The 24,222-nt window shown below is 37.4% G+C and overlaps 1 protein-coding gene across 3 annotated transcripts in view; it reads right to left on the bottom strand.

The window, feature by feature from the left end:
• The window catches only part of TLK1 (tousled like kinase 1), a 154,396-nt gene that overhangs the window by 26,410 nt on the left and 103,764 nt on the right, over positions 1–24,222 (bottom strand). For all 3 annotated transcript variants that reach the window (XM_037044479.1, XM_037044481.1, XM_037044480.1), the window contains 5 exons: positions 23,411–23,500; positions 22,256–22,348; positions 18,237–18,347; positions 17,987–18,123; positions 15,919–16,107 (listed from right to left, as the gene is read on the bottom strand). In XM_037044479.1, the coding sequence (XP_036900374.1) occupies positions 15,919–16,107; positions 17,987–18,123; positions 18,237–18,347; positions 22,256–22,348; positions 23,411–23,500 (620 nt within the window). The remainder of the gene's footprint in view (positions 1–15,918; positions 16,108–17,986; positions 18,124–18,236; positions 18,348–22,255; positions 22,349–23,410; positions 23,501–24,222) is intronic.

The following is a 24,222-nucleotide window of genomic DNA, read 5'->3' as shown; positions in this document are numbered from 1 at the left end:
GAGCAGAGTAGACCTATCAGAATTGGAGGGACGTGACATGAGAAAGACTTGACTGGAGACTGCTGTCTCACAGATGGAAGAGGAACATGAAACAAGGAATGTTTCTAAAAGCTGAAAAGGCAAGAGAGTAAAAGCCGTAAGGAATAATACAGCCTAAGACACCCTGATTTTAGCCCAATGAGACCCACTTTAGAATTGTAATTTCCAAAAGTGTAAGATAGTATTAAGTCACCAAATTTGTGGTAATTTGTATAGCAGCAGTAAAAAATTACTACAAATTTTGCAAGAAGTGGGATATTCCTGCAACCAACACCTAAAAATGTGGAAGTGGCTTTGGAATTGGGCAATAGTCAAGAGAACAGAATCTAGAGGAACATGATTTTTAAAGTGGTTAGACTGCCTTGACACCATTAACAGGAATATGGATGTTAACACCTCTATTATTGAAGACTCAAGGAATTCAGTACAGCACAGTACAGAAAACACATACCCCTTTAGAGAACATGTAAATTGTCATGAATGGCCTGTTGGTAGAAATCTGGACAAAGGAAGTGCGACTGGTGAGGATTCAGAGGAAATAAGGAACAGGTTCTTATTAAAAACTAGAGGAATGAGGATTCTTGTTACTATGGAAAAAAGCTCAGCAAAATTGTAGCTGGTGGTTATACAGAAAACCAAAGGTATGAGAAGTGATCTTGAACATTTAGCTTAAGAGATTTCCAGGGGATCCAAGATGGTGGTGGAGTAAATGGACTTTTACACCCACCTCTTCCCAGGATCAAACTGGAATTACAACTAAAATATAGAGCAAATGACCTGAAGACTACCTGAAGAGATATACAGAAGCCACATAAAGACAGGTAGGAAGGGAGGATATATTAAAAGGGCTGACCCCTGCTCCCAGGGGCTAGGATCCCAAAGGATATCTATCTCAGCTACAGAGTTCCCCTGAGAAGTGCCGGGTCTCAACCTCAAACTAGGCTGCCCAACCCAAAGCACCACAGCCTGGGAAGAGGGGCCCACGTAACATCTGGCTGTGAAAAATCAGCGATGATTCTGTCTGCCTGGGAGAGACAGGAGTCTGCTGGAGACACAGGCATCCTCTTTAAGGGCCAACACACAGAATCTCTTCACAGTTCCTCACCTTGGGCTCCGGAGGGGGGTCCAGTAGACTAGAGTCACATGAAAACAAACTGGAGTTGATGGCTCTGGGGAGAGACCTAAAGGGACAGATGCCAGGATCCCTGGCGTGACTATGCTGAGTCATTCCCCAGTACTACAGGCCTCATCTTACTTGGGAGGAGCACTCCCCTCCATCTGGCATCAACCTGGGGGAAGGCAATAGTCCCATCTTCTGGAGCTCACCCTTACACCCTACTGAGGGGTCAGAGCCTGGGCCCGGATGTGGAGGGATGCGCAGACTCATGAAGGTGTCAGTGCCTGAGCTGTGTGGATTTGGGAGAGATGCCATTCCCCCACTCTCCCAAGAGCCCAACTGGCAGTATGGGGTTACCCCATAAAACTAAAAAATGTTACTGTCTTATGACCCAGCAATTCTACTTCTGGGAATATATCCAAAGAAGCCTGAAACACTAATTTGAAAGAATATACGTACCCTTATCTTCACTGTGGTATTATTTATAATAGACGAGGTATGGAAGTAGCCCAAGTTTCCATCAGGAGACAAGGGAATAAAAAGCTGTGCTACCTTAAGGAAATCTTACCTTTTCTAATACCATGGACAGGCCTGGAGATTATTATGCTAAGTGAAATAAGTCAGTCAGAGAAAGACAAATACCACGTGATTTCACTCATATGTGGAACCTAATGAACAAAATAAACAAACAAACAAAATAGGAGCAGACTCATAGACAACAGTGCAGTCTGACAGTTGTCAGAAGGGAGGGAGTTGCGGGGCAGGGTAAAAATGTAAAAGGATTAAGGAAAAAATAAACATCTCAGACTCATACAATAACATGGACATACTAGAGGAACAGTGGGATGGGGAGGCAAAAAAGGGTAAAAGGGGGAATAAAAGGTGATGGAAAGAGATTTGACTTGGGGTCAATAAAATATACATATGATGTATTATAGAAACCTGTATAGTTTTTTAAACAAATATCACGCCAATAAATTCAATTTTTGAAAAGAATTTTTAAAAATGTCCAAAGTGTTGAATATATTGACTAGTTTTTCTTCCTGTTTTTATTAAAATGTGAGAAGAGATAAATTCAGGTAAGAAATGTTCAATAATAAGGAACCAGGATTTGATGGTTTAAAAAATTCTAATTCTACCACAGTGTTAAATACACTAAAATTGAGATTCACCATCAGCTGCTCTCAAAATTAATTAAATTAAAAATAAATAAAATAAAAATAAAATAGGAGAGTATAGCCAAACAACCTTCTACTAATACCCTAGAGAGGCCAGACTATTCAGTCACATAAATGGTCTTTAATAAGATGAATGGTTTTGCAACTCATATATTCCATCAGCTTTCTCAGCAGAAGCCAAATACAGAAATGGGAGTATTTGGAGTAAGTCCTTATTTCATACAAGGGAGATCCATAAGATTATTAAGAACTTTATACAGTAGAAACACTGCCAGCTTAGATTAAAAAAGTCAGGGAGTATGCAATGCAAGTCTGTCACACCCTCAATATTCTACAAACAAGACACAGGCTGATAAAGCTATTCAGCTACAAATACCCGATAACCTTCACGGAAGACTCAGAGTTGCTGACAAAACCTTGAGTTCCAAAGGAAGAGCCCCAAGACACAAATACTTATTACCAGACTTTGAAACCAAGTAGTGTTTGAGTTTGCCTGAACAGATTTTTGAACAGTCACTGCCTGGAATCAGTGACTTCTTTTTACTTGAACTAGAATCATATATATGACTGTTATACTTTGTCCTGATCACTGTATTTTGGAAAAAAGTCACCTTGTTTGTTGAGGTTCACAGATTAAGAGGAATTATGCCTCTTGGTGAATTATACACAGAGACTCACCCATATCTGATCTAGACAATGAGATTTAGATCATTTGAGCAGAAAAGCTGTAGATGAGATTCTGGATGTTGAGTTGATGTATTATGAATGAGGTTTTGGGGGATGTTGGGATAGGGTGAATATATTGTGCGTGTGGGAAGAATGAGAATCTTGGTTCAGAGGGCAGAATACGGTAGATAGAATAATGGCTTCCCAAAGATGATATATCCTAATTCTTGGAACTTGTGAATATGATACCTCACATGGCAAAGAATTAAATGGGATGAAAGGCTGCTAATCAGCCCTGGCTGGTGTGGCTCAGTGGATTGAGTGCGGGCCTCCGAACCAAAGAATCACAGTTTCATTCCTGGTCAGGGTACATGCCTGGGTTGCAGGCCAGTTCCTGCACGAGAACTGCGTCCAATGTATGGACGCACGAGAGGCAACCATACATTGATATTTCTCTCCCTCTCTCCTTCCCTTCCCCTCTAAACATAAATAAATAAAGCCTAAAAAAAGGGGCTACTAATTAGCTGGCCTCAAAATAAGTTGATTATCCTGGATAATACAGCTATGAGTAAATAGAAGAAAGAAAAAAATTTATCCCAAGGGAGGTAGGAAATAAACACAGAAGGAGTAACACCTGAACTTGGTTAAAAAGAAGCAGAAAGACACCAGGAAGAAGAACTAGCAGATACAGGGAGCAAAGTAACTCAAGAGCACAGCATGTAGAGATGTAAGCCAAAAGAAAAATAAAGTTATCTACTACTGATTTTTGCTAGGAGTTTTAATCAGAGATCAATGTTGAATATTACCTAATGTTTCTTATTTTGGCATCTGTTAAGATGATCATATAATCTTTCTTGTTATGTGGAAAATTACATTGATAATTCTAATGTTAAACCAATCTTACATACCTAAAATAAACCCGACTTTGTCTTGACAGTTTATCATTTTTATATACTATATTTTGGGTTAGTAAAGTTTACTTAAGATTTTTCCATAAGTAGGACTTCCACCAAGATGGAGGCATAGGTGGAAACACTGTGCCTTCTCCCACAACCAAGTTTGAATACAACAAAGGTTTGGAGAACAAAGACACAGCCACAAAACAGAAAACTGAATTATATGGAAGTCCGACAACCACTAATCGGTCAACGGGATGGTAAGAGGGGCGGAGCCAGCAGTGGAGCAGGGTAGGGCAGGAAAGATCCCCATACCCAGGCGCTCAGGCAGCCCGGAACCAGTCGGGGTGTGGGGCAGACTGACCGAGGTTGCACATTTGCACACAGTGAGAAGGACCACGCAGGCCCCAGGGGGCGAGGGCTGACAGCGGTGGCATACTCACGTGCAGTGGGACGAAACGCGACGGTGGCAGCTGCCGCACCTGTGGGGGCCGAGGCGGGAGGCGGCAGACGGGACACCATTGCTTCTCTTTGACCCCGCCCCCACATACAGTGTCACAACCCAGCGACTGAGGTGCCCTGCGCTAGTGAACACCTAGGGCTCAGATCCTGATACCTAACAGGCACGAACAGTCCAAAAGATGGCACAAGAAGAACTCAAAGTCCCAGAGCCAATAACTCTAAGTGACCAAGAGATTGCCAGCCTCTCAGAAGCACAATTTAAGACACTGTTTATCAGGATGCTCACAGAACTGGTTGATTATAGTCACAAATTAGAGGAACATACGAAGGCTAAACTAATTGAAATGAAGGGAGATGTAAAGGAAACCAACAGTGATGGAAAGGAAACGGGGACTCAAATCAATGGAATGGACCAGAAAGAAGACAGAAACATCCAACCAGAAAGGAATGAAGAAATGAGACTTCCAAAAAATGAGGAGAGGGTTAGGAACCTCCAGGACATCTTTAAATGTTCCAACATCCGGATTATAGGGGTACCAGAAGGGGGAAAGAAACAGCCACAAGTGGAAAACTTATTTGAACAAATAATAAAGGAAAACTTCCCCAGTCTGGCAAAGGAAATAGACTTCCAGGAAATCCAGGAAGCTCAGAGAGCCCCAAAGAAGTTGGACCCTACAAGGAACACACCAAGGCACATCATAATTACATTAGCCAAGACTAAAATGAAGGAGAGAATCCTAGAAGCAGCAAGAGATAAGGGGACAGTCACCTACAAAGGAGTACCCATCAGACTGTCAGCAGATTTCTCAAAAGAGACCTTCCAGGCAAGAAGGGGCTGGAAAGAAGTATTCCAAGTCATGAAATCCAAAGACCTACAGCCAAGATTGCTTTATCCAGCAAAACTTTCATTTAGAATTGAAGGACAGATAAAAGTGCTTCTCAGATAAGGGCAAGTTCAAGGAGTTCATCATCACCAAGTCCTTATTATATGAAATGTTAAAGGGACTTATATAAGAAAAAGAAGATGAAAAGTATTAACAGTGAAAGGACAGCAAACTCACAGTTATTAACAACCACACCTAAAACAAAAGCAAACCAAGAGGACAGCTAGATCAGGAGTGGAACCATAGAAATGAAGAATACATGGAGGGTTAGAAATAGGGGGGTGGGAGGGGGAGAAGGCACAGAAAATAGCATAGAGGGTAGGTAGAAAATAGATAGGGGGGAGGGCGAGAATAGTGGGGGAAATATGGAATCTAAGGAAATTGAGACACGTGGTTATAAACTAAGGGGGGGAGAATGGTGGGGGAGGGAGTGTGCGGGTGGAGGGGAATGAAGGGGGGGAATAGAACAACTGTAATGGTATAATCAATCAAATATATTTTAAAAAATAAAAGCAGAATATAAAACCAATAAAAAAAAGATTTTTGCATAAGTAGAATTAGCCTATAACTTTCCTTTCTTGTACAGTCCCTGTTGATTTTGACACCAAGATTTTGTTGGCCTCAGAGTAAACTGGAAACACTTCTGCCTTAGCTGTTCTCTAAACAAGGTTTTGAAAGACTTGACACGGTATCTTACTTAAATGGTTGGCAAGCAACATAGATAAAGGCATCTGTAGCTAATGCATTTTTTTCCCTTAAATCCTTACCTGAGAATATGCTTACTGATTTTAGAGGGGGAGGGGGACAAGGAGAGAGAAAAATAGGTGGGGCGGGAAAAATGGGGAGAGGGGGACAAAGAGAGATAAAGAGAAAGAGAAATAGAAAGAAAAGGAGAGAAAGAGAAAGAAAGAAAAAGAAAGAGAAAGAAAAAAAGAGAAAGAGAAAGAGAAAAACAGTGATCATTTGTCTCCCATACTCACCCTGACCAGGGTTTGAAGATATAAAACTATGTATGTGCCCTGACCTGGAATCGAACCTGCAACTTTTGGTGTACAGGATGATGCTCCAACCAACTAAGCCACCACCGAGGGCTGTACTTGGAGTTTTCTACGAGCAAAGATTTCAATTACAGATTCAATTTCTTTAATGGTAATAGAACTAGCCCTGGCTGGTGTAGATCAGTGGATTGAGCAGGCCTGCGAACCTTGGATTGTGGTTCCATTCCCAGTCAGGGCACATGCCTGGGTTGTGGGCCAGTTCCCAGCAGGGAATGCATGAGAGGCAAGCATACACTGATGTTTCTCTCCCTCTCTCCTTTCATTCTGTTCCCCTCTAAAGATAAATAAATAAAATCTTTAAAATAATAGTAATAAAACTATTTGAATTTTATTTTTTCTAATGTCAATTTTATTAAGTTATAGTTTTCTAGAAATTTACCCATTTCACAAAAATTTCAAATTTAAACAATTTGTAATTCAGGGTGACAAAGTAGGTTTTACAGTCGTGAGTACACAAAACACAGTTTATTCTTTTTTTTTTTAAAGATTTTATTTATTTATTTGTAGAGGGGAAAGGAAGGAGAGAGAGAGAAATATCAATGTATGGTTGCCTCTGGTGTGTCCCCTGCTGGAAACTGGCCTGCAACCCAGGCATGTGCCCTGACTGGGAATCGAACCGCAATCGTGTGGTTCGAAGGCCCGTGCTCAATCCACTGAGCTACACTAGCCAGGGCAACACAGTTTATTCTTGTATTATTATTTTCCATATGAACTGTAAACCTACTTATGCCAACCCCTGTATTTTGTTTTCTTTTAAATACCTACAGACTACTTCTGGCCAAGATGGAGGCATAGGTAGACACACTGTGCCTCTTCGCACAACCAAAAGAAGGACAACAACAAACTTAAAAACAAAAAACCACAGAACTGAAAGAAAATCGACTGCATGGAAGTCTGACAACCAACGAGTTAAAGAAGAAACATTCATCCAGACCAGTAGGAAGGGCGGAGATGGGCAGCCAGGGCGGAGATGGGCAGCCAGGGCGGAGATGGGCAGCCGGGGCAGAAAGGACTCGCAGCAAGACGGTGGCTGGCTGACTGGCGGTCCTGCATTTGTGTGCAAATAAACTGGGAGGAACAACTGGGAAGCAAGACAGATGCACAACCCAGAGCTCCAGTGCGGGGGGGAAATAAAGCCTCAAACCACTTGTGGGGCTTGAGGAGGCAGCAGGAGAAATTCCCAGCCTCACAAGAGAGTTCATTGGAGAGACCCACAGGGTCCTAGAATGCACACAGACTATCCCACCTGGGAATCAGCACCCAAAAGGCCCAGTTTGCTTATGGGAAGCAGGGGAAGTGACTGAGAGCCAGCAGAGAGCAGAACAAGCAGTACTGTTCCTCTCAGAGACCCTCCCCCACATACAGTGTCACAACGCAGCCACATGGGTTGTCCCACCTGGTGAACACCTAAGGCTCCACCCCTTATTACATAACAGGTATACCCAGACCAAAAAAAGGGCCCAAATAAAAGAACAAATCAAAGCTCCAGAAAAAACACAACTAAGCAACAAAGAGATAGCCAACCTATCAGATGCACAGTTCAAAGCACTGGTAATCAGGATGCTCACAGAACTGGTTGAATATGATCGCAAATTAGATTAAAAAGTGAAGGTTATACAAAGTGAAATAAAGAAAAATGTACAGAGAACCAACAGTGAAACTGGGACTCAAATCAATGGCATGGACCAGGAGGAAGAAACATTCAATCAGAAAAGAATGAAGAAACAAGAATTCAAAAGAATGAGGTGAGGCTTAGGAGCCTGTGGGACAACTTTAAACATTCCAACATCTGAATCATAGGGGTACCAGAAGGAGAAAAGGAAGACCAAGAAATTGAAAACTTACTTGAACAAATAATAAAGGAGAACTTCCCCAATCTGGCAAAGGAAATAGACTTCCAGGAATGGAGGAAGTTCAGAGTCCCAAAGAAGTTGAATTCAAGAAGGAACACACCAAGGCACATCATAATTACATTACCAAGATTAATGATAAGGAGAGAATCTTAAAAGCAGCAAGAGAAAAGAAGACAGTTACCTACAAAGGAGCCCCCAGAAGGCTACTGGCTTATTTCTGAAAAGAAACCTTGCAGGCAAGGACGGACTGGAAAGAAGTACTGGAAGTCATGAAAGGCAAGGACTTACATCCAAGATTACTTTAGCCAGCAAAGCTATCATTTAGAATGGAAGGGCAGATAAAGTGTTTTCCAGATAAGGTCAAGTTAACAAAGTTCATCATCACCAAGCCCTTATTATATGAAATGTTAAAGGGACTTATCTAAGAAAAAGAAGATAAAAAATATGAACAGCGAAAGGAGAGCAAACTCACAGCTATTAACAACCACACCTAAAACAAAAGCAAACTAAGAGGACGGCTAGATCGGGAGTGGAAACATAGAAATGGAGATCACATGGAGGGTTAGCAACAGGGGAGTGGGAGGAGGAGAAGGGGGGAGAAGGTACAGAGAATAAGTAGCACAGAGAATAAGTAGCATAGGTAGAAAATAGACAGGGGGGAGGGCAGGAATACTATGGGAAATACAAAATCTAAAGAACTTGTGACACATGGACATGAACAAAAGGGGGGAAGTGGTGGTGGGGGGTGTGCAGGGTGGAGGGGAGTGAAGGGGGGAATGGGACAAGTGTAATGGCATAATCAATAAAATATATTTAAAAAAAGATAAAAAGTATGAACAGTAAAATGATAACAAACTCAGTTATTAACAACTGAACCTAAAACAGAAACAAAAACAAAAACAAAGCAAAGTAGAACAGGAACAGAATCACAAAAATGGAGATCCCATAAAGGGTTATCAGCAGGGGAGTGGGAGGAGGAGGGGGGGAAGGTACAGAGAATAAGTAACATAAATGGTAGGTAGAAGATAGATAGGGGAGGTTAAGAATAATATAGGAAATGGAACAGCCAAAGAACTTACACGTATGACCCATGGACATGAACTAAAGGGGGTAATGCAGGTGGGAGGGGATGTACAGGGCAGAGGGGAATAAAAGGGAGAAAATGGGACAACTGGAATAGTGTAATCAATAAAACATATTTAAAAGAAGTATCTACAGACTCTGTAGTAATATTCCTTTTTTTCATTCCTGATAATGGTTGTTGTCTTGCTTTCTTTTTTCAATTTCATTAGTTTTTTATTTTAAAAATATTCCTCTTGGGATTGACTGATTCTCTCTATTACATATTTGCTCACTGTATCATGAATTACTGTTTCCATCTTTCCCCTCTTCCTTTCCTGGCTAATTCTGCTACTCATCTCCTAACTTACTGAAATAGATGCTTAGTTTATAAAGTTTTACTTTTTCTTCTTTTCCTCTATATGTATACAAGGCCATAAGTACCACTTCTAGATACTGTTTCATATTTATCGCACAGATTTTGCAATTTAGCACTTTCACTCATTTATTTTAAAATATTTTCTCATTTCCATTTAAGACTCTCCCACGATCCTTTTTGTTACTGATTTCTACTTAAGTTCCACTGTGGTCACAAAACATGTTCTATATGATTCTAATCCTTGAAGTTTCATCCCAAAGTTTAACAAGCATTTAAGGACAAAATGGTCCAATCTATCTTATATAAACTCTTTCAATTCCTTGAAATTTGTTAAGATCTGCTTTGTGACCTAACAGGTTTGGTTTTTATAAAAGTCCACACTTGAAAAGAACCTATATTCTGTAGATGCTAAGAGAATATATTCATTAGTTTAAGTTTATCAACACTGAATTTTTCTAAGCCCTCTGTTTATTGTTTGATACTGTGTTTTTATCTACCTGCTTTATTACTAAGAAATCTATGTGCTGAAATCTCCCATTATGATTTGTGGATCTGTGTCTCTCTCCTTAAAGAACTGTCAATTTTAATTTACCTTGAGGCCATGTTATTATGTGTATACAAATTGAGAATTATTATATGTTCCTGGTGATTTGAATCTTTTGTAGTTATGAAATAACCACTTTATTTCGTATGAATATATAGACAGAATCAAAACAATTAAAAATATATTTAAAATGAAGTCAAAATCTTGATTAATATATACAAGTATACAATTAACGCAAAAATCACTTAAATATTACCTATAGAAAATATTATCTGTGTAAACTATTTACTCTGAATAAAAGTATTTGTGACTAGAATTAGAAACCTTAAAAACTTGACTGAATCTTATTAAAATTAGTTAAGAGCCAGGAACCAGCTCTGGCTAGTATGGCTCAGTTGGTTGAGGCACAGTCCCGTAAACCAAGAGGCTGCACGTTCAATCCCCAGTCAGGGCACATGCCTTGGTTTCGGATTCGGTTCCAGGTCAGGGTGTGTATGAGAGGCAACCAATCAATGTTTTTCTCTCTTTCCTTCTCTGTAAAATCAATAAGCACATCTTCAGGTGAGGACAGAAAAACAGGAGCCAGGAACTATGCAAATACAATACATGCTTTACCACATATTATCTTTCAAAACTATGATATATTATGTACTTTCCTAAGTAAGGAAACAAAGGTTCTAAGAGGTAAAACAGCTTACCAAAAATAACCTGAAAGAGTCACGGTTAGACTCCACATCTGTCTGAATACAGGGCTTAAAGTTCTAACCATTATATGAAAGTAACTTCAATTTCTATATAGAAAAATAATTAAAGATTCATTACCTCTACTCTAATTATAGTAGTTATTCTACACATAAGGTAAAGCCTGAACTTTCCACCGAACGATGATTCAAAAGGAGGTTTTATAAGATAGTTGCAGAGTATGGCTGCTAAAAAATCAAACTATAACATACATGAATCAAAGTGCTTTTGTGGCTTTTTCTCCTATTTAAATCTGTATGTAAAATCAACTTGCTATGCAGTTATCACTTCATTTGCCACTTCAAGAATGCATAACAGCATAACTTCAGGGTTAGTTCTAAGTCAACATATGCCATAAAATGAGATGGAAACAAGACAAGTCTGTGATTATTAAACTACAGTTATGGCTGTTAACATCTTGGAAGCAAGCAGAAAGCTAAATACTTGTAACAAAATAGAAATATGATCTGTTGAGTAAGAGAAAATAAAAATCAAACATTTATGTACTGTAATTTAGTATTCACTGATCACTTTCCACATGCCAGTAACTGTGCTAGGTATTGGGAATATGTGTAAAAGATAAAATAGTAAGATAAATGCTACCATATAAACAGGAATATACAAAAGTAATAGGCACTTAACTTGAGGAAGAGGGGGAAACCAGGAAGAAGGTTGGAGAGGGCTTTCTACTGAAAACTCGTATCTGAGCCAAGTGTTAAAGGATGAATAGGAAATGAGGTAGAGGCAAGGAACAAGCCCTGACCTGTGTGGGTCAGCTGTTTGTGCATCATCCCACAAAGCAAAAGGCTGCCTGCCAGTTGATGCCCAGTCAGGGCACCTGCCTAAGTTGCAGGCCAGGTCCCCAGTTGGGGGCGTGCGAGAAGTAACAGATAGATGTTTCTCTCACTTTCTCCCTCCCTCTACTCTTTCTAAAAATAAGTAAAATCTTAAAAAAAAAAAAAAACCAAAAAAAAAAACAAAACAAGGAACAAGGTGTACAAAGGCACAAAAAGCATAGTGCACTTAGAGAACTGAAAGAGTTTCACACAGGATACACAGGGCAGATGTTGGGGAATGAGGATAAAGAGAGAAATAAGGTATATAGAGGGTCTTCACAAGAGTGAATTTTATCTTGATGGCCAGCAAAGGAAATATAAAAGTTACATGATGAGATATATAAGGAAACAGTACTTGAGGCTAGAAAGGTCAGAAGGTAACACTTGGGTTATAACATTCAAGTAACAGAAAGCTATGTTAGGATTCTAAGGAAGAGAAAAAAAGGATGATAATTTTATTTGGGGAAAAAATGACTTGTCTATGACATCAAAATGAATTGGAGGACAAGACCAAAAAGGAAAGGGAGTGTGTGTGTAAAAAAGTCCAAGTAAGAGATGGCAGGAGACTTCCGCCAAGATGGAGGCATAGGTGGAAACACTGTGCCTTCTCCCACAACCAAGTTTGAATACAACAAAGGTTTGGAGAAACAAAGACACAACCAAAGGACAGAAAATTGAATTATACGGAAGTCCGACTACATCTAACCGTTCAATGGGGACGGTAAGAGGGGTGGAGCCAGCAGCGAGGAGGGTCGGGCAGGACAGGGCCCCCGATCCAGCAAGAAGGGGCTGGAAAGAAGTATTCCAAGTCTGCTTTATCCAGAAAAACTTTCATTTAGAATGGAAGGACAGATAAAAGTGCTTCTCAGATAAGGGCAAGTTCAAGGAGTTCATCAGCACCAAGCCCTTATTATATGAAATGCTAAAGGGACTTATATAAGAAAAAGAAGATAAAAAATATTAACAGTGAAAGGACAGCAAACTCACAGTTATTAACAACCACACCTAAAACAAAAGCAAACCAAGAGGACAGCTAGATCAGGAGTGGAACCATAGAAATGAAGAACACATGGAGGGTTAGAAATAGGGGGGTGGGAGGGGGAGAAGGCACAGAAAATAGCATAGAGGGTAGGTAGAAAATAGATAGGGGGGAGGGCGAGAATAGTGGGGGAAATATAGAATCCAAAGAACTTGAGACACATGGTTATAAACTAAGGGAGGGAGAATGGTGGGGGAGGGAGGGTGCGGGTGTAGGGGAATGAAGGGGGGGAATAGAACAACTGTAATGGTATAATCAATAAAATATATTAAAAAAAAGAAAAAAAATAAAAATAAAAATTGAAATACTCAAAAAAAAAAGATGGCAGTAACGTGAGTCAGAATGGCAGAACTTGATGTACTAGTGGGGGCTTATATAAGTGGGTACACTGGAGCTACAGAAGAAGAATTGGGTGTTTGGGGGGCTGAAGTGAAAGCTATCATACACTTTCTTCTATGTAACTGTTCCCCTACCTGTCGACTCTTTTTTTTAAGCAACATATTTACACAAAGTAAATCATTTGCTAAATTTTAAAAAATGCTGATAGGTAAACGCTTTAACTCCAGTTTACACAGCCTCCCCCAATTAGGAAATACTTGAAGAAGGAAGTAGATTTTGAGATGGAGTTTGAAAGGTAAGATTATCGTGCCAATCCATCAATGGAAAATAATAAAATGCATCAAGAAAAATAAATGGAATCTTAATCCAAATGTTAAGGGTGGCAACCATAATTCTGGCATGTGGAATAGAAAGGATGGTAGTATCCATTACTGACAGAATGCAGGAAGAGGCAAGGGGTGTGTGTGTGTGGGCAGAGGGACTGAGAGAGAAAGAAAGGTAGAGAGAGGGACTGACTGACTGCAATGGGAAAGATAACAGTCAATACAGTTTTGAACAGGCTGCATTAGAGGTCCCTAGGAGACATTTAAGTACCAATATGAACTAATGCAAGGATACAACATTCAGGATTGAGAAATTTGATACTCAAGAGAGAAAAGAGGGCTGGAGATAGAAGTTTGGATTTCAGCAACATACACACGATAACTGAAATGTGAGAGTAGCTGTTGTACAAGGAGACTGAGTAGCTAATACTCAAGATGTATAATGGAGTAGAACGTATCATTACAAATCACTCACATTTTACAAATTGGTAATGGAAAATAATGTCGATAGCACAGACCGAGAAGACATAGCCAGATGCGTTACAATGAAAAGTAGGAGAACAAGGCACTTTGAAAACTAAGGCAATAAAAGTTGTTTAAGAAAACATAAGGAGTAAACAATATTCAATGTTAAGTTAAAGTTAAAGCTGCCAAGTTAAAACTCAAATGTTTACAGCATTTAGCATCAAGGAGATAGTTAACAATCTTTTAAAAAACAATTTCAGTTAAAGGAGAAAATGGAAGGTGAGGTAGAAAATGTCATATGAAAATGATAACATATGAAGATGAGAGGGATTTATAATCAAGGGAGACTTTTTTGTTTTGCTTTCTAACAGAGAAAAAGCAAAAGGCTGAACATTTAAGATAGAGAAGGTGTCTCTAGAAGAGGTCCCTGATATAGCAGGAAATGGGATTAAAAGCACAGATGAAACACTCTCTTCTAAGAGAGGAGAAAAAGACAACATCCACAAGTAATAGCAAACAGAGGGTGAGTATGTTATCTACTCATATGAACTAATGTAAGTTCTTACAGAATAGAAAAATAAGTTTGAATACATCTGTATAGTATTCCCCCTTCACCCGTGGGGGTTACATTTCAAGACCCCCAATGGATGCCCCAAACCACAGATGGAGATGAACCCTGTATATAGTGTTTTTTCTATATATACATACCTATGATAAAGTTGTATTTATAGACATTAACAATAAAACAATTATAACAGTATACTATAATAAAAATTACATGAATGTGCTCTTTTGCTCCCTTGCTCTCAAAATTCCTTATTGTACTATACCCACCTTTTCACTTAAAGAAAGTACTTCATGGCTTCTCTTTGGGATACTGAATTGCCAACATCACTACTCTTATGGCTTGGGACCATTACTTAGTAAATTAAGGGTTACTTGAACACAACACTGTTTTATAACAATCGATCTGATAACTAAGACAGCCAGTAAGTGGGCAGGCAGCATACAGAGGGTGGACACATTGGACAAAGGGACGATGCATGTCCCAGTTAGGACAGAGTGGGACAGTGTGAGGTTTCATCACACTACTCAGAACAGTCTGCAATTTAAAACTTACAAACTGTTTATTTTTGGAAATTTTCATCTAATATTTTTAGACTGATTATGGGCAACTAAAACCATGGAAGGCGAAACCACAGATAAGGAAGACTACTGCACATCAAAAGACAATTTTTATCCTCACCTGAGGATATGCTTATTGACTTTAGAGAAAGGGGAAGGGAAGGAGAGAGAGAGGAGAGAAACACTGATGTGAGAGAGAAAAAAACATTAATTGGCTGCCTCTCCTATGTGTCCCAACTGGAAACTAAACCTGCAACTGAGGCGTGTTCCCTGACCAGAAGTCCCTCCCACCCACCACCTTTCAATTTATGAGACAATACTCCAACCAACTGGGCACCGGCCAGGGCTACACACCCAAGTTTTTTAAGTGGTGTTCTTTGTGGAATCGAATCACGATCTGTATTTGTTTCATTGTGTTCTTCCATACTTTCCAAATTTTCTACGATAATGTAACTATTAAAAACAAAAACCTTTGTCCCTTGAATTATAAAGAATAATTCATCATTAAAGCAAAAAAATTTCAGAAAACAAAGAAAAGCAGAAAGGGGAAAACAATACCTATAATTTACTAAGGTACTGCTTCCTCTGGTTAAGAAAATATATGGCGACTGTATTACTTAACATTCTTAGAAAAAGGAACATTAATAATGGACTCACTCAGACATGAAAGAGGAGATTCTGGTCTCCTTTTAGCTACCTAAGTCTCCACTTTAAAAGAGCATTAATATATCTCCACTTACAAAAGTAAAATTCAGATATTTGGGGATTATTATTAATTTAAAGGTATATTTTCAATACTGCCTTTCCTCCTGGCCATAACTATTATTACTACTTAAGTATTAGTAATTATAAAAAGCAACCATTAATAACATTCACAGCTACAATTTAAAAGAAGAATAAAAAATGGAGGCTTACAGTTGTGGTAAATTTGGTCTAACAAACGGATCATTCTCTGCTCCATTGACAGCTTTGTTTTTCCTTTGTTTGGGTTCAGAATTAGTAGAGGGGGCCTGAGAATTATTAGCTGTGGGAGGTTTGCGTTTGGCTAGAAGTTTCCTTTGCCTTTCAATATCTTCCCTTTGCTGATTGACCCATTCTTGTTGCCTGTATAAAAATAAATGTATAAAGCCACATTAACTTTCCATTACTTTTCACAGTTAAAACCTGAAAATCAGAAGTCATTATGATATAAATTCATACCTTTGTGGTACCTTTCTAGGGAACCAACTCGTACTCACAGTCCAGGTCTCCTCTGAAACATTCGGTTCTGAATGAGTCATCCCTTACACCCCTAGACTAGGGAAAGATGTGTGGCCATATACATGTTCACGGTATGCTGTTGCTCCTCACCTCCTTTCTAACAAATATCATTCCTGTAGATACTGGTCAGAATGGTTGGACTACATCACTCCATGAGAACAGACACTACAATTATTTTAAATCCTACTGTATTTCTAGTGTCCAACACAGGGATTGGTATACTATGTATTAAAAAAATACAGTGTTGGCAAAAGAGGGTTTACAGTTGTATGTGTGGAAAAAGACACGCAGGTATGACTATTAGAATAAGCTTTATTAACTCTGTGTTTCACATAATCACAACTGGAAACCTTCTGCCCACCCCTGAATTTATTGAATGAAATAAATGTGCTATTAAAAAAGAACTTACAAAATTAAGTATGAGGCAGAGTGTGTATTTCAGATTTATATTTCTAGTTTATATTTAAGGTTATATTATGTAACCTTCTCTTTTAGTCATTACCTGGGCAACTGTGGGTCTGAGTTTAGTAGCAGAGGTTCTTGCTCATAAACACTCAGAAACTATGGTTTCGATCTCTAATGCAAATCCTGCTCCCCATTTTATTGTGAATATTTTAGCTCAAGCCCAATCACCTTTCATTTGGACACCTTTCCATCTGAACTCAACCAATTTATCCTCTTTCCAATATCACGCCAACATTACCATCAGAATTTTCTAAAACTCAAGTCTGACCACACACAACATACAACCTTTAAAAGTTCCCCATTATCCACAGAATTAAAACCCTAACTCCCATTAGAACATTAATTTAAAAAATGATTTTTTTAAAAAAACACAACACCCTAACTCCCCAGGATCACAAGACACTGTCTTCTTTCATTATGGCATACCTAAGACCCAGCACAGCTGTGCTGAGCAAAAGCTGAATAAATCAACTGAGATACAGAGAAAGCCATTCTGTGATGAATCATGGGCACTAGTGTTTGAAAAAGCAATTTTTATGTGATAAATAATGCTTTGTCTCCATGTTCCATTTAACTAGACTGACTCTGGAAAAGTTGATGAAGATGCTGACACTACTCTTGTTTTTCACATTTAAAAAAACCTTTTCCAGGAAGGAAAAAAAAAGCATATATCCTGGCTCCTTAGCACATAAATGGTTAACTTATCCTTCTCACCATCTGAGCTCAAAAAAATATACTAACAATGACTTTTGTTTTAAAGAACACTAAAGCTACATGTTCAGTTCAACTGATTTATGAGTTATTATACCTGAGGCAGAAGGAAAAAGGGTTTGTTTTTTTGTGTGTAGGAAAAGAAACCAGGCAAGTAATGAATATTAACACTTAATATTGGAGAATGAAAAAGAAAAACAAAGTAGATAAATCTCAAGATCTATATAGATATAAACTTCCAATGAAAATTAAATTTTCAGTAATTTTACTCCTGTATTATCTATAAAGCTAAAAGGTCAATTTGTATTTTGGAAACTCATATTTAGAATAATACATCATACCATAGAGATGAATGCTAACTAGTCAAAAAGTCTGCTAACGCTAAAATTATACCTTTTTTGTAGCTTTATATTTCTTTCAAATACACTAAATTCTATAATCTCAAACAGTAGGAATAGATGTAGAACATAATCCCGAATCTAGATTCGTTGAAAATAATGAAAACCCAAAGGAAAATTAAATGTTTTAAAATGTAAGAATGACTAACTTCACAAGATTCTGAAATGCAAAGCCGTCTGTCCATTGTTCAGTAAACGAAGCACCATGTCTGACTGTTGTGAAGTGTCCAAGGCGTAGTCTGTCTTGCATACTCTTCTCTCGGCTTGCCAGTTTTTCTTGGGTGCTCTGAAAAAAGGAGGAAAATTCATCACTCAATTATATTCCGTTAAATTTCAAAAGTGTACAAGGCAAAAGGGACTATTCAAAAAAGGGGGAAATTTTATTGAACTTCAACTTGCCTTTTCAATAAGCAGTTTCTTGCTCATTGATATGCACTTGTTTAACCGTTCTTTGTATTTTTCAAGTAATTTTTGTTGTTCATCTATTTGACGTCTGAGATCACAGTTTGCCTACAATATAAGTAGAAAATGAAAAAGATCTAAAATTTATATACATGAGACACTAAGGAATAGTTGTGTTTTTTTTAAAAAATTTTATTTATTTATTTTTAGAGGGGAAGGAAAGAAGAGAGGGAGAGAAATATCAATGTATGGTTGCCTCTGGTGTGTCCCCTGCTGGGAACTGGCCTGCAACCCAGGCATGTGCCCTGACTGGGAATCGAACCACGATACTCCGGTTCGCAGTGCCGCAATCAATCCACTAGCTACACCAGCCAGGGCAGGAATAGTTTTAATGTACTGAATAAATTATATAAAGAAAAAAGATTAAGTATTTATTTGAGTATGACACTAAACTTAAAAAAAAATCTGCTTACCATGGGGTATTACTGTTAAATGCCACTTAATTGTGTAGTGGAAAGTACATGGAATGTGTATCCATACTCGCTGGGTTCAAATCCACAAAGTTATTTGAATCTTAGTTCAGCTGACTTATTTTTAAAATAGGAGCAATGTCATTTACCTAAACTTAGTTTAAAATGACCAAAATATGGTATATAAAGTGTCTAGCACTTAAAAATGAATATGATCCTCTTCTATCTTTTGTAATTAATAAAATTTCTCTTCACTCCATTTGTGGATGACACTGTTGATGCCAATCCAACAGACATCCCCAACGTCTTTCTTGGCAAACATATACCAATTTTGTTGACTCTGTAGGCAGCCAATGGCTCAGTGAAGAGGCCTCTCTCTCAACTCAGGAGATGAGTCTGATTAGCCTAGTACACTGCTAAGACAAGAACTTGAAGAGCTTGTTGGAACACAGATTGCTGGGACCCATCTCCAGAGTTTCTGAATGTGCAGAACTGAGGTAGGGCCTGAACATTAATTTCCAGTAAGTTTCCCAGTAATGCTAATGCTTCTAATCTGGGGAATCATACTTTGAGAACCATGGGTTTAGGCCAATCATGGTGGAAGCCAAAAGACAGTGTATAATAAATCAAAAATGATGGGAGATAATAGCTACCAACCTAAAATTATATACCTAATAAAACTGATTTTCAAGAAAAAGCATAAAATAAAGACACTTTCTGAAGAACATAAATGGAATCTGTCACCTCATCATTGCCATCAGGAGCAATTCAAGCAAAACTAATTAAGTGTGTGTGTGTGTGTGTGTGTGTAACTTAAAAAAATAAATTTTAATATTCCTCTAGACTGCAAAGGGCCAAATACAGCCAAAAAGAAAAGGATATTTGTCAAGATTTAATAGAAAGCTACGGGAATTATGATGGTCCAAATTTATTTTCTCCTTCCTTAATAATGAAAAACCAGTATTTTATTCTCAACTGATATATGCCTAGCTAAAATCACATTTCCCAGCTTCCCTTGCAGCTAAGGAATAGAATATTCAAGGAAGCTGCAAACAGAATTGTTGCCTTTTTTGTTACTCCCTGCTTCTTTATGTTTTCTGCTCAGGAACACAGTTATGATTAGAGTCATAAATATTTTGTACCTTCGTATAACCCTCAAGATAAAAACCATTAATACTAGGGATGAGAAGGAAACACAAAAGTAATCAAAAATCCCATATATGTCACTGTGAAGCCATCACACCCAGGCTGCCCACTTCTGTTCTCTCAAAAAGTAACACTGACCATGGCTGGCGTAGCTCAGTGGATTGAGCATGGGCCTGCTAACCACAAGATCGCAGTTCGATTCCCAGTCAGGGCACATGCCTGGGTTGCAGGCCAGTTCCCAGCAGGGGACTCACGAGAGGCAACCATACATTGATATTTCTCTTCCTCTCCCTTTCCCGTCCCCTCTAAAGATAAATAAATATTTTTTTAAAAAAGTAACACTGTATCTCATTTAAAATATTCCTGTTTTATGTTCTGTCACTAACAGCCAAAGACAATGAAAAAGATACAGTGAAACCAGCATAGAAATATACAGATAGAATACAGAACATAGCAAAAAAACACAGATACAGACCCACTTATTTATGAAAACTAGATTCATATGACAGAGCTGGCAGTAAAGAGTGGACTTTTAATTAAATAGGCTGGACAACTGGTTATCTATAAAGAAATTAAAACGAAACCTACTTCTTCATACCATACCCCAAAAGAACTTCCAGTGAAATTAACAATTTATATTAAAAAACAAGACTATAAAACTTTTAGAAGAAAATATAAAACATCTTTATAATCTAAAGGAAAAATTATTTTGGTAGACCTTTTCTAATAATTTGGTACAAATGAAACTATAAAAAAGATTTATTTAATCACATAAAAACTTTGAATGCCTCTAGTCATCAAAAGATAGCGTAAGGAAATGAAAATACAACTGAAACAATTGGAGAAAATTAATATAGACAGTAGGGCAAAAGTAGATTTACAGTTATGAGTACACAAAAGTTTATTCTTGTATTAATTGTTGTTATCTTCCGTATGAACTATAAACCTTCTTTTGCCCCACCCTGTATATTGTTAGTGAAAAAAATGGCATCAATAAAGACAGCAACCCAGCAAGAAAACAAGCAAAAAACACGATCAGTTATTTCCCAGAAGAAACAAATATGGTTAATAAATATTTTAAACAATGTTCAAAAAAATAAATAGGGAATGCATAATCAGAGATACTTTGTTACATCCATCATTTTGGCCAAAAATTTTTTTAAAAGTCAAATCCAATTAAAACAAGACTCGGCAAGGATAATGAACAACAAAATTATTTCTTGCCCACCACTGGTGGGATCCACCCACTTTTGGGAAAACCTGACATTTATATAGCAAAGTTGTAGATGTGCACGGACCGGTACTTCTAAGCATGTACCATATAGAAATCCATTATTTGTCCCAGAAGACATGTACAAGTGTGTTTTGAGCAATTCATATTAGGAAAAAGTAGAAACCAAATGCCCACCAAGAGAACAAAAGATAAATTATGGTATATTCATATAATGCCTCACTATACAGCAATAAAATGAACAAATTGTATATATAATATTTAGTGAAAACAAGCAAGGTAAAAGGGTATATACAGGGTAATTCTGCTCATGTAAAGTTCAAAAACAGACTAAAATAACGTTAAGACTGTACAGATATAAGTAATAAAACTATAAAGAAATGAAAAAGTATAATAAACACAAAACTAAGAATAGTGGTTAATGGTAAAGGTATTACCGCATTCATAGTGGTTAATGATGTGAGGCAGTGAATGTGATGGAATCAGGAAAAACACACTGGACGTTTCAAAGGTTGTCATGGTACAATCATGGATGTTGGTTTTACTGACTGTCTAAACCAATGGTTCTCAATCCTGGCTTAAACTGGAATCATCTGGAGATGCTATTAAAACTACCAATATAAAAACCTCTACCTCAATTTAATCAGACTCCTCGGGGTAGCATAATGGCATCAGTACTTTGATCCAGGGCTTCCCACCCTCCTTTCCCTCACTCAGTGATTCTAACGACAAGAATCTCTGCTTTGCACTTTCCTCACATTGTAAGAACACCTTTTGATGGTCTTTTGATAAGGTTTCCACTAAAAATCTCACAGAATTGCAGTAGTTACTTCATCTTGTAAAACAGCAAATGTCAGTTAGGTTTGTAACAAAATCAATTAACTTTAAAACTAAGATGAAATGAATTATCTCTGTCTTATGATAGCTATTCAAATAAAAATAAATTTTATTAACATCCATCCATTTCTCCAACTGTTCTCAATTCACATTTTAAAGAGCTAACAAAATAATTTTCACTTTAAAGTTGAAATTTTCAGGTACTTATACAACCAGAAAAGGCTTATGGTTTTTTCCAGCTGTAGAATTTTTTACAATGCTAAGTCTTTTTTCAACAGTTTTACTATTTCTGAATAGTCTTTTTTTTTAAACCTTCATGACTTACTACTTACCCTGAGCAAGTCATCTATACGACCTTCCTTCTTTTCCAGGTCCTGGTTTTTATTACTCTCTAATGCTGCTATTTTCAGCATTGTGAGATCAGTCTAAATGAAAGAAAGCTATTTTATTATCTCCTTTATATATATATATATATATGTATATATGTATCACTGCATGTAAACATAAATTTGATTTTACCCTGATTCTAAAAAGCAAAGAAAATACTTGATTTTGTGTGTGTATGTAAAGGCTATCCCCAAAAGCTTCAATGTAGTTTTAAATTTTAATCAGAAGTGTAAGTACTACAAACTTACAAAGAAACATTTAAAGTGTATTTAAAATTTTAGACTATTGATATAGTCATCATTAAGATTCAATCTAACCACTGCTTTATGCCATCAACACTCTGATTTTTGAACATGACAAAAACTTTTATGAGCTGTTCACTTACTGAAAGCAAATGTACTTATTATAATCCTAGCCTAAAAAGCATCCAAAAAAAGTAGTAGTAGTTTTGATGCACATGCAACAGCAATAAAAGTCTAGACATGACCTAGCAATAAAAGTCTCATGGCAATAAATCAGGCAGCTGAGGTAGCCAGGCAAAAAAGATCAACTCTCCCAGTGCCTGGTCTGAGACAGTGCCATTCAAAAACTCACATGTAGAAAGTTGAAATGAAAAAGTACCCAAAATTAATAAAACTAAGTAAGTGAAAAAGGTATTGGATTAATTCAATTTTCAAGTATTTTTATTAAGTACGTAGCATATACGAATATACAGAAGATACACAAAATGAATGGCTTTGATGTCCACTTACAATAAACACAAGAGCTTCATGAAGACACTGATTATATGTATTTGGATGTTAAGTTCAAAAAGAACCAGTAAACAGATTTGACATTATTATGGTTGTTTTGTTTATTTAATTTACTTAACATATCTACATATTTAACCAATGTGTAATAAAGGGCAAGATGATAGTAAATTGGGTATTTCAACTTTTTACTCCTGACAAATTGTCTTTTTGTTTAGTAATAAGCTTACTTGATGGGCAGATTCACTTTATAACTATGTCCAAAACAAAGAGAAGACATATGAGTTGTTTGCACAAAGCTGGTTACTCATTTCTTAGAAACCATACCAATAAATTTCAATAAATATTTACCTGAGTAATTTTCAAACATAACTGCTTTGGTTGTATAACAGGGTGGTCCCCAAAAGCTAATGTAGTAGGAGAAGGGCTATTAGGTCGAACCTTAAAAAAACATATTAAAATTTTTACATTAGCAAGAAAAAAAATAGGCTTCTGCTGAGCAACAATTACTTAATATTTCTTAAGTTTCAGTCAATATAATAAACTTAATTAAAACATAATGACTTTAAAACTTTTAACCACCACTTATCAATTTGCATTTATTGAGTACCTCCTTCACATTCATTCCCAGCCCTCATGGTTACATTCTAGTGCCATAAAAAAAATTTTAGCCCTGGCTGGTGTAGCTCAATGGATTGAGCACAAGCCTGAGGACCAAAGGATCGTGGTTCGGTTCCCAGTCAGGGCACATGCCTGGGTTGCAGGCCAGTTCCCAGCAAGGGACACGCCAGAGGCAACCATACATTGATATTCCTCTCCCTCTCCCCTTCCCTTCCCCTCTAGAGATAAAGAAATAAAATCTTTAAAAAAATAAAAATGTAATGCTTTCAATCAGTTAAATAAAACAAGGACAATACATTATGTTAAAACAAAAACATTAAGTAAAACTGAACAAATCTTAATGCAGAACTCTTAGTACTAGAGACAATACATTCCCATATGTCATATAATATCAATTTACTGATGAGTTTTGTGGTTTATCTAGTCACTAGTTTTAAAACACATTCATTGAAAATAGGAGATTACATCACTGTACCAGTGTTACCACTACAACTCTTACAGTTACAGTTGAGTATTATACTTTACTTTGATGTGTCCCAAGG

This window comes from Sturnira hondurensis, unplaced genomic scaffold, assembly GCF_014824575.4.
Source record: "Sturnira hondurensis isolate 20B ecotype Veracruz unplaced genomic scaffold, ASM1482457v3 Scaffold0004136, whole genome shotgun sequence".
In the NCBI taxonomy this organism is placed as follows: domain Eukaryota; kingdom Metazoa; phylum Chordata; class Mammalia; order Chiroptera; family Phyllostomidae; genus Sturnira; species Sturnira hondurensis.
Note: the sequence above shows the minus strand (reverse complement) of the source record. Positions and strands in the feature narration are given on the sequence as shown.